We start from the raw sequence: 18,655 nt of genomic DNA, 5'->3' as shown, positions 1-18,655 counted from the left end.
CTCTTGATCTGAGTACAGGGTCCCCAGTGAATGAGTTAGAGAAAGGACTAATGGAGCTTAGGGGTTTGAAGCCCCTTAGGATGAAGAACAATATGAACTAACTAGTACCCTCAGAGCTCCCATGGTCTCAACCACCAACCAAGGACTGCATATGGAGGGGTCTGATTGTTCAAGCAGCATGTGTATAGTAGAGGATTGCAATTTGATCATCAATAGGAGGAGAGGAGCTCGGCCCTGTGAAAGTTCTGTGCCCCAGTGTAGGGGAATGCCAGGGCCAATAAGTGGGAGAGGGTGGGGTGGCAGGCATGGGGAGGGGGGAGGCAACAGGGGTTTTTTTTGTTTGTTTTAGTTTGTTTCTTTGTTTTTTTTGGAGGGGAAACTGGGAATGGAGAAATTTACTTGTAAATAAAGAAAATATCTAATAAAAATAAATAAATACAAACTAAAAAAAAAGTCAATACTGAGTTGTATATTTTAAAGTAAATTTTATTAGTCCAATTAAAAAATAGAAAATAAAAAAGGCAGTGACTGAAAAAGGCACAGCCCTAGGAAGAATTCCTCTCTTATGATATTGCTATAAGTTCAAATATTAAAATTTCACCTAATATTTCTGTACTTGAGTCAGCCTGACTCTGCTTTTTTCCTGGTTCAAGGAAACTTTGCAACAAGAATTGGTTTTTTCAGAGACTGCTGAGAACCAAGCTAGATATGGAGTATCCATATTACAACCTCCAAATCATACAAAATAGTACTGAAGACTTGGGATAAAATGTCAAAGCTACAGGATGTGGAGTTAATTATAGTAAACCATAATATAATTTACATTGCAATTTGAATTATAAATACATGACAGCCTGGTCATCCACACAAAAGCTCACCCAAAACATACATGAAATATTAGGTGAAATAATGAGTAGAATATCCAGAAATTGGACAGAGGACAATGAGTGGGTAATGGTTCAAGCTCTCTGAGAAGTCCCAGTTGCATGAGCTATTCTCCTTTAAAAATGCAAGTGGTAGGAAAGGGGCACTGGAAAGCATAGATGAATATAAACTTGCTGAGCATGGGAATAGCCCCAATATTTCTAAAAGTTTAATACAAATATCCTACAAAATACTTTTTTCTGTAGTGATTTTTTTAAACACGTATGCACTTTACATCCAAATATCGTGCCCCCTCCTCCCAGTATCTCCTCTGGAAGATTCTGCCCCCATTGCTCCCTCTTTATGCACACACTACCCTCACATCAAGGCACTGCTTTACTAGGTACATCCTCTGCCCCTGAGGCTAGACAAGGCAGCCCAGTTAGAAGGGGATCCACAGGCAGGCAGGCAACAGAATCAGGGACAGCTCCCACCTTAATTGTTGGATTACTTGCATGAAGACTAAGTTCAACATCTGTTATATATGTGCAGGTGGCCTACGTCCTGTTGGTGCTTGCTCTTTCTTTGGTGGTTCAGTCTCTGGGAGATGTGAGGGTCAGTTGATGCTCTTGGTCTTCTTGTGGAATCTTCTTTGGAATTCTTTTTCAATTCTTCCATAAGTGATCCTGAGCTCCATCTGCTTTTATATTATTTACTTACATCACACTGTCCTCTTCACAGTCAACCCCTCAAAGAGTCCCTCCTCCCATCCCCCTTCCCTTCTTTTATGAGACAGCATCAGTACACCCTAGCGCATCAAGTCTTTACAGAATTTGGCACATTCTTTCTCTGCCAGACAAGGCAGCCCTACTGGGGAATGAATTCCAGTCAGGGTTCAGCTTTAGGGACAGACCCCACTCCAGTTGTTGGGCGACTCACACACAGACTGAGCTGCATGTTTCCTACTTATATGTCAGGGGATGCAATCCAGACCATGTATGCCCTTTTATTGGTGGCTCAGTTTCTGTAAACTCCCAAGGGTCCAAGTTAGTTGACTCTGTTGGTCTTCTTGGGGAGTTGTTATACCACCCATGGCTTTCAATCTTTCACCCAACTTTTCTATAAGAGTCCCGAACTTCCTTTTTTTTCTGGTTTTTTTTTTTTTTTGGCTGTGGGTGTCTGCATCTATTTCTGTCAGATACTGGGTAGAGCCTCTCAGAGAACAGTTATGGTAGGCTCCTGTTGCAAGCATAACAGAGAATCATTAAATAGTGCCAGGGATTGGTGTTTGCCTATGCGTTAGGTCTTAAGTTGGCCTGGTTATTGATCAACAATTACTTTATTTTTTACTCCATCCTTGTCCCTGAATTTCTCTTAAAATCACAAATTTGGGGTCAAAATTTTGTGGGTAGATTGGTGTCCTTATCCTTTCACTGGGGGGGGGGGGGTACTCCCTGGCTATAGGAGGTGGCTTCTTCAGGTTCCATGTCCCCACTGTTAGGCATTTTTGCTAAAGACATGCATCCACCACCCTAGGTCACTGAGACTTCCTAGAGATTCCCCCACCCTCCATTCTTTCTCCAGGCCCTCTGTCTTGTCTGTCCCCACACCTGATACTGAGCCCCCCTCCCAATTCCCCTCTGAAATCCAGTTCCTTTTCTACCCCTGCCTTTTGTGACTTTATTCTCCCTTCTAAGTGAGATTCAGAATTCCTGGGCAGTGGTGGCGCACGCCTTTAATCCCAGCACTTGGGAGGCAGAGGCAAGTGGATTTCTGAGTTCGAGGTCAGCCTGGTCTACAGAGTGAGTTCCAGGACAGCCAGGGCTATACAGAGAAACCCTGTCTCGAAAAAAAAAACAAAAACAAAAAACTTCAGAATTCCTGACTTGGGCCTTCTTTCTTGCTGAACTTCTTTGGAGCTCTGGAGCACATTATGGGTCTGCTGTATTTATGACTTACATACACTTAACACTGAGTATATACCATGCATGTGGGTCTCAGTTACCTCACTCAGGATGATAACTTATAGCTCCATCCATTTGCCTGCAAAACTCATGTCTTTGTTTTTAAAATGCTGAATAGTACTCCACTGTGTAAATGAAATGTTTTCTAGATCCATCCCTTCATTGAGGGACATCAGGACTGTTGTCACCTTCTATTAGGAATAAAGCTGCTAAGAACATAGTGGAGCATACTGTTGTGGTACAGTAGAACATCTTTTGAGTATATGCCAAGGACCCTTATAGCTGGCTGTTGTTGAAATTTTTAATCCCAATCCTGTGTTTCTACCACGCCTTTGACTATTTGGTTCCCGGATAAAAGACACAAATTTTATTATTTACAATAAGCTTCAATCAGCACAAGAGCAGGGCAGATATGCTACTAGAATTTACTTCATACTATTAGAATCTACTATTGGTAACACCAAGTTATTACCTTCATCTGGACTGCTCTTAACTCCAATTGGATAACTCTCAGGGCCATGTTTTCCTGACTATGAACTCATAATTTCTCTTGTCCCTCCTTCACCTTTCTCTCTCATTTGTGGTTCTCCTGCAACCCCCAAGCCAGGAACCCCAAACTCCACCTATGTCTCTTCTGCCCATTATTGCCTATTGGCATCTTTACTCACCAATCAGAAATAACTTGAGGGCAAGGTTACATAGAGCTATGTGGATCTACATGCAGACTCTCATCTGTAAGGATGGCACTTAGTGTTACAATACATAACAAAAGACCAAACCTCAACTCTGGCTTCAGGTAGAAATATTTCCAATTTTCTGAGATTTTTCAGAGTGTTTGCACAGGATTGCAGTCCCACCAACAAAGGAATGTTCTGCTTTCTTCACATCCTAGCTACCATGCGTTGTTGGTTGAGTTTTTGACCATAGCTATTCGAATTAGTGTAAGATGGAATCTCATGGTCAATTAGATTTGCATTTTTGTGATGACTAAAAATGCTGAGCATTATTTATGAGGTTCTCAGACATTTGAGATTCCTGTTTGAGAATTCTGTTGAGCTCTCTACCCCATTTTTTAGTTGGGTTATTTTTTGCTGGAGTCTAACTTCTTAAGTTCTTTATATATTTTGGATATTAGTCCTCTGTTGAATGTAGGGTTAGTGAAGATCTTTTCCCTATCTGTAGGCTGCTCATTTGTCCTACTGAGTATACTTTGCCTTACAGAAGCTTCTTAGCTTCACAAAGTGCCATTTATCAATTCTTAATCTTAGAGCCTAAGCAATTGGTGTTCTCTTCAGGAAACTGTCTCCTCTACCAGTGTTCACAGCTATTTCCTACTTTCTCTTATATTAGATTTAGTTTACCCAGTTTTGTATTGAGGTCCTTGATCCACTTGCAGAGTGATAAATATGGATTTATTTGCATGATCTACATGCATAAACCCAGTTAGACAAACACCATTTGTTGAAGATGTTCTCTGCTTTTGCATTGTATTGCCTTGGCTTCTTTGTCAAAAACCAAGTGTCCACAGTTCTGTGCATTTATTTCTGGGTTTTCAATTAGATTCCTTTGATCAACCTCTCTGTGTCTATACAAATATCATGCCGTTTTTATGACTATTTCTCTCCAGTATAGGTTAAGATCACACATTACTCCAGTTCTTTTACTGTTCAGGAATGTTTTAGTTATTCTCTGTGTTTTGTATTTCCATATGAACATGAGAATTACTCTTTCTAAGTCTTCAAAAAATTGCATGGGATTTGATGGGAATTGCATTTAATTTGTGGATTCCTTTTGGTAAGATGGCCATTTTTACTATGTTGCTTCTACCAATCCACATGCATGGGAGATGGGTGAAGCTTCTCACATATTCTTTAATTCTTTTTTCTTCAGGGACTTGAAGCTCTTGTTATACAAAACTTTTACATGGCTAGTTAAAGCTACATCAAAATATTTTGTATTATTTGTGGCTATTTTGAACAGTATTATTTCCCTAATTTCTCACCCCGCTTACCATATGTATAAATGAGGGCTACTGATTTCTTTGAGGCATTTTGTATGCAGCCACTTTGCTGAAGTTGTTTTCAGCTGTAGGAATCCTCTGGTAGAATTTTGGGGATTGCTTATATTCATCCATGAATAGTGATTCCTTGACTTCTTGCTTTCTATAACCTCATGCTCTCCTGTTGTCTCACTGCTCTAGCTAGAACTTCAAGTACAATATTGAATACAGACAGAGTGGTCAGCCTTGCCTTTGATGTTAGTAGGATTGCTCCATTTATGCTTTATGAACCTTAAATCTCTAATCTTTCCAAACTTTTAATATGAAGTGGTACTGGATTTTTGTCAAAGGCTTTTTCAACATCTAATGAGATGATCATTAGAATTTTCTTTCAGTTGTTTATATTCCCAATATTGAGAACCAGAAAATTTCTAACTCAGTGATTTATCACAAGTAAATGATTTATTTTTAATCAGTGAAAAATTATGTAATGATGTGGATTTGTTCACTGAAATATAGCACTTTGCCTAAGATCTAAAGTTTCTGAGTCTTTCTAAATTTACTATTAATATTCTACTAAAATGCTTTGGCTTGGAGAAAAGACTTTCTCCTCTTTTTAAAATACTACAAAATGTTTTCCAGGGCACTTTTGGGATTCCTAAACTGTACATGAACATGTACGTTACCTACTGTTTATTAGTTCTTTAATGTTTCATAGTAGTTTCATAATATTATAAGAATGTATTCAACCATGAAAGTAAGATGATGAAAACACCATAGTAAGCCAATTCCTGTGTTTTGTTTCAGGATGAATGTTCTGGGATATACATAATCATTCTGTAACTTATTTTAAAAAATAACTCAAATCTAATTCATGCCTTGTGGTACACAGAGAAGGGTGTTATAGTACAACAGGACAGGACACGGCACGACAATGCTTTGTAGTATTTGTCCATGAGTAGGATTGGTTCTGAGAGTTATTGTAGTTTGGTTGAATCACCGAGTATTAGTATGAGTCAAGAGCCACATTGGGATATAGCCCAGTGGATGATATGTTTCACTGACAACTTTGAAGCAATATTTTCATTTGATTTTTGATAGATCTTTCACACTTCATTGAATTCAAGAAAGGAAACAACCTTATCTCTCAGGTTCCTAAAGACCCTACATTCTCTCTGTGTGGAGCCATTTTAACATAACCTAATATTACTACAGCAATAAGCCTTGAGCATTAAATACAGTCTTCCTTATTTTAGTTAACACAAAAGCATTCTCTGTAGTACAGTGGTTCTAATTTTCATAATGCTATAGCTCTGTCTTATAATTAAAAATATTCTTATGCAGCAGACTCACCATGAGACAAAAGAATGGTTTCTCAGTCCAAAGACTATCAGAAATATTTCTAATGGTCTTAAGCAACCCCTATGAGGGGGTCATTCCATCTCCAAAGGGATCACTACCCATAGAATGAAAACTTTGCTGCAGTATTTATTTTATGTTACAAGTTTGCAGAAAATCTTAGTGGGTTCACCTAAGTTTTATGAGAGACGTTTTTCTGGGGACATACGACACATGCATTCATTTACCCATCCAAACTGGAAACTTAAAACAACCAAGTCCAACTTGGTGAACCAATGAATTTTATTGGAGTTACATACAGGAATATGGGCAAGAATTTGGTGACAATAGCACATGGAACACAAAGACAGTTTGCTATCCAGAAATGTGAAACCAGCATATGATACAGATCATGAATACTGGACACTGAGAGCAAACTCTATATCTGTAGGCATATCAACAGGATAAAGATCATCTTATGTTGGTGGCTCAGTTTGTCTTATCCTCTTTTAAGAAGTAAAATTTGTCTGAGTTTCTTCATTTGAGTTAAACATACAGAATGCTACTGGTTTCAATATCTATTTTGAGTGGTATATTAATTGCATTAATCATTTTCCTTTTCCAATGAACTATTTTGGTCTACAAGCACTGTTACACAATACCACATTCTTCTGGCTTTCTTACTTTTTCTCCATTATGAAATATTTGAGAGAGGACAAGTAATTTTCTTCATTGTCACATTTTCAGAGTTTCTCTCAGCAAAAATACTTCTAAGACTTGGAGACTTTTACAAGTTTCTCGTGTTCATAATAATTTTCTAGTGTGGAGCCTCAAGTGTCATGAAAAGTATCACATACCACATTTCTTCCTGTGGAAATTCTCCCCCCCCCACACACACGCACACAACACTATAAATTTCTAGATATATTGTTACACATGAGATTTGGGAAAAGATCTTTTCTCACATATTTGTAAGTTTCTCTCTTGTATATTTTCTCTAAAGTATTCTATAAGATGAGCCAAAAATAAAGTATTTGCACATTTACTGCATTTATAATGTCTCTCTAGTATATATCTTCTCTGTTAAGTTCAAAGAAGGTCTATCTTGGTAAAAGATTTGTCTCATTCACTTCATTTGTAAAGTTTCCCTCCTGTATGAATTCTCTGATGTCTTTTAAGACTGCCTTTGTGGGTAAAGCATTTTTCACATTCACTACACTTGTAAGGTTTCTCTCCTGTGTGAATTCTCTGATGACTTCCAAGATAGTCTTTGTTGGTAAAGCATTTGTCACATTCACTACATTTGTAAGGATTCTCTCCTGTGTGAATACTCTGATGAATTCTAAGATAGATTTTTTTGATAAAAGACATGTCACATTCACTGCATTTGTAAGGTTTTTCTCCTGTGTGAATTCTCTGATGAATTTTAAGACGACTTTTAAGGGTAAAACATTTGTCACATTCACTACATTTGTAAGGATTCTCTCCTGTATGAATTCTCTGATGAGTTACAAGACTGTATTTTTGGATAAAGCCCTTGTCACATTCACTACACTTGTAAGGTTTCTCTCCAGTATGAATTCTCTGATGAGTTATAAGACAGTATTTTTGCATAAAGCATTTGTCACATTCACTACATTTGTAAGGTTTCTCTCCTGTATGAATTCTCTGATGAGTTGCAAGACTGTATTTTTGGATAAAGCATTTGTCACATTCACTACATTTGTAAGGTTTCTCTCCACTATGAATTCTCTGATGAGTCATAAGATGGCCTTTTTGGGTAAAAGATTTGTCACAATCACGACATTTGTAAGGTTTCTCTCCTGTATGAATTCTCTGATGAATTCTAAGCTTTCCTTTCAGGGTAAAGCATTTTCCACATGCATTACATTTGTAAGGTTTCTCTCCTGTATGGATTTTCTGATGAATAATAAGAATGCATTTGTTGGGAAAACATTTGTTGCATTCACTACATTTGTAAGGTTTTTCTCCTGTATGAATTCTCTGATGTCTTTTTAGACTGCATTTCTGGGTAAAAGATTTGATACATTCATTACATTTGTAAGGTTTCCCTCCTGTATGAATTTGCTGATGAATTCTAAGATCACTTTTGAGGGCAAAACATTTGTCACATTCAGTACATTTGCAAAGTTTCTCTCCTGTATAATTTCGCTGATGACTTCTATGATTGCATATCTGGATGAAGCATTTCTCACATTCACTAAATTCGTAAGGTTTCTTTCCACTATTGGTTTGTTTCAGCACGCGTTTTTCTTTAGACTCAAAAATCTTATCAAACTCTGTAACATTGTGTTCTTTCTTGTTTATGTGGATTCCTTGATTTAGACTAATGATAGAACACAAACTTAAACAGTTTATACAGTTTTTATATTTACAAGGCTCTCTCATGTTTCCAATTCTATGTCTGTTTGGGTTTGATGATTCAACAGTTGTATTAACCTGTATGAGGTTAATTTTATAAGGAATATTTTGGGTGGCTGCATGAATGATTTTAGCAAGTTCGTGGCATTTATAAGACTTCTCTTGGATATTCGCATGCTGGTGGACAATATGCTGTGCGTCTTCATCCAAGACATTCTTATATTTGTGACACATACGATCATTTTCTGAAAAAACTGTAGAGATGACAGGGATTAATAAATCAGTAAAACAGTATCCCAGGTAAATCTCAAAGGTAGAGCTCTTAAGAGAGGTCTTCTTGTTTCACAACCATTACATGGATGCTCAGTAGAACCTGAAATCTCATCTATATCAAATGACAGGAAATGATATACCCTTCAAATTTTATTTACACATTACTTCCCAGAAAGATTGGTGAATAGGTGACTGAGCAGTAAAGAACGTTAAGAAAAGAACTCTATGAAAGATCATATAAACAATATTTCTTTATTTCCTTGTTTATGTTTAGGGACAGTGACACTGTGTAGCTTTGGTCAGCTAGGAATTCAGTATGTAATCCACATTGACATGGAACTCACAATAGAAAGGCCATGCTGTACCAGGATTAAACATAGAGACCACGAGTCATAAAGTAAATAAGAAAGAACAAAATTCTCACAACCAACAGCTCTTTCTCTATATAAAACCTTTTCCATTTTAAATTCATAACTAACTGAAGACTTTCATGCAATAGTAAAATTAAAATATTCCAATTATTATATGTGTGGCAATATATTCCCTTGCTCTGAACATTCAATTGTTTTTGAACTTGGAAGCTTTGATTAAAAGTAGATACAGTGTATGAAGACATTACACACAATATGACACTGGATCTTCTTCCAAAGAATGGAGAGAAACTGAAAGGAATCACAATCAAAAAGTTTTGCTGATAATCAGAATTTCTCTTATTCTGGGAGTCTCCAGATATTTCAGAGAGTTTACATAAACAGACAGTAGGTAAATTCAAAGAAGGAATCAGGAATTCTACAAGAAGCGTATTCTTACCCACAAAAAATAGATTGTTGTAATTTTCCAACATCACATCCACATACAGTGCCCTCTGAGCACAGTCAAGACATTCCCATTCTTCCTGTGAGAAGTCCACAGCCACATCCTTGAATGTTAACAGATCCTGTAATGGAAATTACCAGTTTACTATATATATGGTCTGGACGAAAGTGTGTTCCAGGGGTGCTATTATATAGACAATGTAGAGAACGACATACTATATTGGTGACAATCCTAAGTTCTGTCTCCTTCATGAACTTTCTAAAGTTTTCTAAGACTTAAGGAACAGAGGAAGGAGATTTGACTATTAATTAATTTAAAAATTTGTCTGCAGTTTGGATTCTAGGATCCACAGTTGTTTTCCAACACCCAAATTAAATGGAACAACAGACACTTTAATTCCAATTCCTTGAAATCCCTCTGAACTCTACAGGCAGGAGAAATACACAGAACATATGCAACAATTCACCAAATGTACCAACATACATAATCATAACTTGAAATTTAATCTGAATAAAAGATGGTATGTAAAATAGGTAATGTCTTTGTTGTATTTTCTGTTTCTCTGAAATGCAATGAGATAACAGAATCATAGTCAGCAAACTTTTAAGGAATATAACATATACATTTGAAGCCTAGATGCAGGAATATATATCTTTATGAAGTATGGGTTGCTATCAAACAGAATCAGATGGTCAAGTTACAATGAGTAAAACTGTGCTTTTATATTCTATAACTGTCAGGCTGCTCAACTATGGATACTGTATCAATCCTGTCTACACCTAAGTCTCACTTAATACTACTGTAAAATGTTCAGCTGACATCCTGAGACTTAAGTACAATGGTATACCTTGTCTACAACAAAGAGGTAGAATGTGAAATTCAGAATTGTTAGACTAATTAAGATTCACAATTTTTCTGTAAACATAAAAGGAGTGTAAAAATCACTGAACCCATTCAGCATTCCAAATGGCACACTCAATTACTTTATGAAGTTATTTCATGACTATATTCACAATCAAAAAGTAAATAGAAAAAACAGTATAAGATAGCATTAAAATTATTTAAAGTTTTCTCAAAGTTGACTATGCAATTCTGATTATGACAACTTCATAAACTTCATATGGTCTTTCAGTAAAGAATAGTTATCTATATGTAAATAAACAGCATAATTCAGATGGAGTAGAATAAATTTCTTTTATCAAATCACGTGCTTAAACTGAGAGAGGATTATACCAATTGTTCAGGAATTTTTTAAAGCATTTCTCATGAGACTGACTTAACTGAAAATTTGAATCCTATAATTTTAACTTTATTGTTATTATTCTTTTCTTTCTACAAACACTGAAGCTCACTGTCATTCCTGACTTCAGCCTTAAGGGCTTAATGTACAACTCATGGATTCAGAGGCTAATATATCACTCAGTGCATATAAAAATATGCAAATGAACACTTATATAGTTAAATAAAATATTATTGTAAAGAAACATTGACACAACCTATCAGGGTTTTTACCTATGTGATACAGAGCTTGGGGGGAGAGAAAAAGAAAAGTAGGGTAAATGAAGTATTCTTCCTGCTTAAAAAAAAAAAAAGAAGTGAAGAAATTAAGAAGGACACTCATTTATGCTTGAAATCTTATGGGTTTTGCACAGTACCAAAGCAATACTCTCTAGAAATTTCTTACTCATATATTCTATGTGTTCCATACAAATGTACACTATTTTTTAAAAAAAATGAAACAATGGAGGAATAGAAAATAGTTATCTGTATCCTGAGAATTCACCACACTAGTCATTGGGTACACTCTCTATAGACAAAATGATTTCACATGTCAGCACACCTATGAACACTGTGTGACATAAAATGCCAAAAAGAGAATACTACAATTTGCATCTCTTCCCAAAACATCAATATTATAGTAAGACAAAGCCACATATTCCTTCCATAATCTGCGCCTTTAGGGAGCTGAAATATTTATTATTAGGATTCAAGACAGTGAGTATATTCTAATTCTACTCTTCCATAAAATCTACCTACTCAGTGTTTCAGTTTCCGTTCACATGCAGATCCACATTCAAGTGCAGATCTACATTCACAAGGGTGTTTCTGGAAACCTGATTACTCCCTCACTTACTTTGGTCCTGGATAATTTATGAACTCTCAGTATAAAATCCAGTGAAAATATAATGGGACAAGGCTGTGATTGTCCCATTATAAGTGAAAAATCTAAAGAATTAATTGATTGTTGGAGAACAAGAACAAGGATAAATCACAAACTACAAACACTTTAGGTAACATTATCAGAGGCAGAGAAATAAAGTCTTGAATGATTTAAAGAAAACAAGAATATTTCAAAGAAATATGGACGGGACACTGACCTTCGAAATATTTAGCAGAGAAGCATTCATCCTTCTTCTTGTTCCTCTCCAAGTTCCTGTTTCAGGAATACAGAATTTCAGGAATACAGAATTATTAAAATTTCACAATAAAGGTTACAAATATACAAGCTAAAAATTAATACAACTGTTATTGATAATACTAAACTATATAAAAAAGGCATAAAAATGGAAATGATACCAGAATATTTATTAATATTCCTACAGAGAACATGCAATGATATATTAAATGTAGCAAGGAAAATGACTACAATGTCAAGTTTTTTTCAAACCTCAGCAGGCAACAGACACAAACATTCTATGTGCTGCAAAACATTACTACTCAAGGTTATTACTGGGAACTTATCTGCTAGGGGCTAGAGTCAGGGAGAAATGGCTAGTGGGTACTAAGATGGACACCTAATATTGAAAAGAGTTTCATTAACCATCACACCTCACCCTCTAGTCACATTTCATTTCATTCTATCTGGAAGATAATTCAATTTTCCTTGTGTGTCCTGTTATCTTCGAGTACAGACATGGTTTTATCAAATTGACAAATTGTCATTAGATCTAGATACAGCCATTTTCATCATTTAAGAAGTCTATACATTGTTCCTGAGGAAAAATGTACCTTTCTAATTTATTCTTTCTTTCAATATGTAATTTCTAAGTTGCACGCACACTTTTGTGTGAAACTAATCACATGAAATTTATGTGAATACATTTATAAGTAGATATTGTAATTGAGGAGAAACATATCTTTAAACAGAATGTCCATGTGCTAAATGTTCTAAGCCAATGCTTCTCTACCTTTTCAATATTACAACCTTCTAATACAGTACCAGGAACACATAAGTTGATGTGGCAGACCCACCTATTTATTGATACAGGAATAGTGTATCAGTTCCTAAGACCATGAGAATTATGTGTTTTATGGTAGTCTTAGGCAAATACTATGAAAGAGCCAATTGACCCCAAGGAGATCATGACACACAGGTTGAGAAGAACTGTTCTAGGCAATGTCAAGGCAGAGTCATCAAGAAGCAGTACGGCAGGCAGTGGTGGCGCACACCTTTAATCCCAGCACTTGGGAGGCAGAGGCAGGCAGATTTCTGAGTTCGAGGCCAGCCTGGTCTACAGAGTGAGTTCCAGGACAGCCAGGGCTGTACAGAGAAACCCTGTCTCGAAGAAAAAAAGAAAAAGAAAAAAAAAAAAGAAGCAATATGGCAGAAACTCTTTGATGGCTGCTACACATTAGAGGATGTACACAGAGATAAAATAAATTGAGTCATTCCAGGGTATGACCTTGGAATGATTCACTCATTATGTCAGATGTGTCAAAATCCTATCACGGTTGAAAACATCTTTTACAACATGCATATGTCCATGTCTTAGTATTGTTCTAGGCAGTTCTCAGGTTCCCAATTAGTAATAAATATGACTCCAGTGAGAATCCTCAGTTCCTGGCTCTTATGATAATAACCCTTGTAGTTTCAAATGAAAGTAAGAATTTGTAGCAGGGTTTCCTGTCATATATTCATACATATACATTCACATATAGGCATACAAATATGTGTATAGATAAACACACATATATACACAAACTATGCACATCTCAAAAATAAGGACTCATTCTGAATGTTGAAATACTATTGCTACAAAAAGCTGTCATGACTGTGATATTAGCAAATAGGTGGCTCTTTTTATATATTATATTGACATTATATCTCTCTCATATCAAATAGTTCTCTAAACATTTAACAGACACTTGTATGATCTCATTCTATGCCACTGCATATCTAGTTTAGTGTAACAATGGGGAATAACAGATGACATGCTGTAGAAAATAATATGAAATTAATGAGAATTGAAGGGGAAAAGATCATTTCCTAGAAACAAGTGAATATCAACCTTTTATGTCATAAAGATAGGCCAGACCATTGCTGAGCCAATGCCGACACAATGTCTCCACCAACAATGTCTGAGAACTGGACAGACTCAGCCGTGAATTTTCCACTTCTTTTTTAAAAACTTATAATCTTCTAAAGAGAATATTACAGAATACAAAATGAAAAGTAATGTTTGATTGTTATCATACAAAGCTAGCTTTACCTTGATAAAAAGAGCAGATGAACAAAAGAAATTATTTACAAAGAAAAAAAAGTCAAAAGAAAATTTACAAAGAATTTACAAAGAAAAAAAGTCCAGTTGCAGGGATATTCACTGACAAAGAGCTTCTCCCTAATGGATAAAGGGAACTGAAGTTCAGTTCATGCAAAGGATGCTAGACTGTATCAACACACACAAACCAAACAATTCAAGGCACAGAATATGTAAAAGTCAGTGAAAGAAGACACACAACCATGTCAACATAGCCATGAAAGGCCCAGGGCAAAATATTGCATTATCTCATTATGAAAGCACTTAAGAATGTGAAAGCAGAAGGAAGATACTTCAGCATAATCAAGACAGTGGTCAACATCCTAACCCTGTCCTTACAAAATCTGAAGACAGCTGCCATCATTCTACTGTACTCAGAAGGCAAACATGGGCAATGGCCCCACACAAACTCATAACAGTGCATCAATGTTCACAAAGGACAAATAAGACTTACAACATTATCAATGTGTCAAACAAGAAAATGAGGAAGGCATGTCTTCCCAAATTACATAATTTTGGAAGCGTATTTCTTCAACTCAAAAACTACAAACATTCCACAAGAAAGCTGTAATGTGATAATACTCTTAGTAAGCTATATAAAAATACAAGAACAATATCACTTGGTTTAATACATCCCTTGGGAACATGCTGAGAAATCAGCATACCACTTATTGTATAAAAATGTCTTGGATATGCTGGTATAGCATTCACACTGCTAAAAGGGCTCTGCAGACTGCTGAGCAAAAAAAAAAAAAATTATCAGTGGCTGTCCTCAGATGTTGACTTCTAGTGCTGCAGCACCCAAGACTATTTTATAAGTAACAGAAGCCTTTCTGGATTGTCCAGCAGTCAGTCCCCAAAAGGAAGTATGTATTGGCACTGAAAGCTGGCTAGAAAGCAATGACTGGAGGGATCACAGGGTCAAGAATGCAATGTATGACATGTACTGCCACATGAATGTCTTAGCGTTCCCACTGCTGTGAAGAAACACCAAGACCAAGGCAACTTTTATAAAAGACCACATTTGATTGGGGCTGGTTTACAAGGGTGAGAAGTTCAGTCCACATCATCATGGCAGAAAGCACGTCACCACCCAGGCAGGCTCGGCACTGGAGATGCTAAGTGTTCTACATCTTGTTTCAAAGACAAACAAAAGACTGTTTTACAGGCAGCTAAGAAAATGGTCCATGTTAAGAGACACCTCAACCACTACAAATGTCATAAAGAAAAGCATTTACTTGTAACTGGCTTACACTTGCAGAGGTTTTCTAGAGCACTGATCACTGTTTCTTTCTGTAAGGCAGCTGATGGTTGTTGTTTTTGTTTTTTGCTGGTGTTGAATTTCATACATTGGTGTGGTTCTCTCTAGTATGGATTCATTTTTCTCATGAGTTGCATTTAGAATGAAAGGATTTATCATTCTCTTCTTTTGTACATCGTTTTCTAGGGTAAATTCGGTCTTGGACTTTAATGTTTGAACAGAAACTAAAGCATTTGTCACAGTCTTTATAATTGCAAAGTTCTTTTCCTATATGCATACTTTTTATGCCTATTCGGGATTAGTGATTTACTAGAGGAATATCTGTGGTTATGAAATCAGCACTTATTGCAGTTTTCTCTAGTATCATTTGTGTTTTTCTTTTTTTAAGTGTACATTGTGAGGATTCATAAATCATTTCCAAGGTCATTATATTTGTAAGACTTCTCTTCGGTATTCACATGTTGATGAACAAATGCTTTGAGCCTTGATCCAAGACATTCCCATATTTACCACATATATGAGGATTCTCTGGAAAATGGATACATTTAAGGATAATATAGATGGGTACATAATTAAAAATATCCCCAATAGTAAACTAACAATTCTCTAAAATGACACTGTCAGCAGAGGCTTTTCATTATTTTTGTTTCAATATCCTTGTGTGGATGCTACAGAAGCAATGTTCAGAAGAACCATCATTGTGACAGGATCACCACATAAGGAATAACAAAAGCTTTCTGATGTTACCCTAGCTGTATGCCGTGCAGAAGGGGGAATAAACAGATTGTGAAACAATACTGCATTTGGAAAAGGAGCTCCCGGATGGATGCTGCCTTAGTTAGAATTTTTATTGCTGTGAAGAGATGCCATGTCCATGGAAACTCTTATAAAGAAAACATTTAATTGAAATTGAAATGCAAATTTATAATACAGAATGAAAGTGGTGCTAAGAAGAAAAGTTCATGGCAGAGAGTGCCTACATAAAAATGTTGTGGATATCTTATAATAGCAAATTAACAACACAGCTATAACCTCTATAAAAAAAATAAGTAATCACACACAAGAGGAAAAGGTGGCAAGGAACAATCAAGCTGAGGTTCAAGTCAATAAAATGGAAAAAAAAAAGAACAATTCAAAGAATTAAAAGAAAGAGTTCGCTCTTTGAAAAAACATGAAGACAAACTCTTATCCAAACTAACCAAAAAAATAGAGATTGAATGTCCAATTAACCAAATCAGAAATGTAAAAGGGGACATAAATATATATAAAGAAACCGAAAAAATCATTAGGCTATGGCTTAAAAATCTGTACCACAAAAACTTGAAAAATCTAAATGAAGTGAATAATTTTTTCAATAGCCACATATAAAAATTAAATCAAAGAGCAGATGAACAATTTAAATAAATCTATATTCCTAAAGAAATAAAAACAGTTCCTAAAAGTCTCCCAAACTACAAAAAAGTCAAAGGCTAGACAGTTTTAGTACATTGGTAGTAGACTTTCAATAAAGTGTTTATGCTAGTACTACTCAAGTCATTCCACAAAATAGAAAATAAAATGACAAATTTACTTTATGAGGCCATAGTTGCCCTGATATCCAAACCTCACAATATTTTTAAAGTGAAAGGGAATTAGAGACCAGTTTTCCTTAAGAACATTGATTTAAAAATGCAATAAAATACTTGAAAACCAAATCCAAGAACACATCAAAAAGATCATCCACCCATATGATCAAGTAGGCTTTATCACAGAAACACAGGAATTGTTCAATATTAGACAATCAGTGAATGTAATCCACCATAGAAACAAACTGAAAGAAAAAAATCCTCATTATCATTGCATTACAAGACTCTGATATAATCCAATCAATTCATGATACAAGTCATAGATTTGAAACATATTTAAACATTTAAATTTTAAATTAATATCTAAATATTTAATATTTAATTTCATATTTAAACATATTGAAGGCTATTTCCAACAAGTTTATACTTATAAGCAAATTAAGAGAAACTCAAAGCAATTGCACTAAAATCAGTAACAAGTAAAGGCTCTGCACTCTCTCCTGAGCTGTTCAGAGCAGTATACTAAGTCTTAGTTAAAGTTATAACAGAACTGAACGAGATAAAGACGAAAGAGCTTGGAAAGGAAGAAGTCAAAGCATCTTTATTTGCAAACTATAATAATATACATAGGGAATTTCTAAACCTAATAAACACCTCCAAGGTTGCTGGATACAAGATTATTCATATATATATACATATGTATATATGTATATATGTATATATATATATGTATGTGTGTGTATATATATATGAATAATCTTGTGTATATATATATATACACACACACACACACATATATATGCACATACATGTGCATACAGTAGCCCTCCTGCGTACAAATAACAAATGAATTAAGAAGGAAATCAGGGAAACAATTCCCTTAACAATAGCTATAAACAATAAAAAATATCTTGAGTTTTAGGGTAAATTAATCAAGCAAGTGGATGAACTGTAGGACAAAAATTCAAGTCTTTGAAGAAAGAAATTAAAGAAGCTATGTGAAGTTGGAAAGATGTACTATGCTAATGGATTTACAGGATTAACATAGTAAAAATGGTCATCTTATCAAATGCGATGAACAGATTCAAGACAATTCCCATCAAAATTCCAAAATAAAACTTTACAGGCCTTGAAAGAACAATATTCAACCTCATATAGAAAAATAGAAAATGAAACACAGCTAGAAGAATTTTTTTTTATTAGATGTTTTCTTTATTTACAATATCTCCTTTCCCAGGTTTCCCTCCAAAAAAAAACAATGAAAAAAATAAAATAAAATGAAATAAAATAAAACAAAAACTAAAACAAACCCCTGTTCCCTCCCCTCTCCCCCTGCTCACCACCCCAGCCCCTCCTGCTTACTGGCCCTGGCATTCCCCTACAGTGGGCATAGAACCTTCACAGGGCCAAGGGCCCCTCTTCCCACTGATGATCGACTTGGCTATTCTCTACTATACATATGCTGATGGAGCCATGAGTCCCACCATGTATATTCTTTGGTTGGTTTGGTTGGTGGTTTAGTCCCTGGGAGCTCTGAGGGTCCTAGTTAGTTCATATTGTTGTTCGTCCTAAGGGGCTGCAAACCCTTCGGCTCCTTGGGTCCTTTCTCTAGCTCCTTCATGGGGGACCCTATACTCAGTCCAATGGATGGCTGT

The 18,655-nt window shown here is 35.7% G+C and overlaps 1 protein-coding gene across 1 annotated transcript in view; it reads right to left on the bottom strand.

Moving 5' to 3' along the window:
• Positions 1-6,450: 6,450 nt before the first annotated feature.
• LOC116077657 (zinc finger protein OZF-like) overlaps positions 6,451-18,655 on the bottom strand; it is a 35,529-nt gene continuing 23,324 nt past the window's right edge. The window contains exons 4-6 of the mRNA XM_031352356.1: positions 12,015-12,070; positions 9,631-9,757; positions 6,451-8,801 (exon numbers count right to left, since the gene is read on the bottom strand). Coding sequence (XP_031208216.1) covers positions 7,297-8,801; positions 9,631-9,757; positions 12,015-12,070 — 1,688 coding nt within the window. The 3' untranslated portion in view covers positions 6,451-7,296. The remainder of the gene's footprint in view (positions 8,802-9,630; positions 9,758-12,014; positions 12,071-18,655) is intronic.

The sequence above is a fragment of the Mastomys coucha genome, unplaced genomic scaffold (assembly GCF_008632895.1).
Source record: "Mastomys coucha isolate ucsf_1 unplaced genomic scaffold, UCSF_Mcou_1 pScaffold5, whole genome shotgun sequence".
In the NCBI taxonomy this organism is placed as follows: domain Eukaryota; kingdom Metazoa; phylum Chordata; class Mammalia; order Rodentia; family Muridae; genus Mastomys; species Mastomys coucha.
Note: the sequence above shows the minus strand (reverse complement) of the source record. Positions and strands in the feature narration are given on the sequence as shown.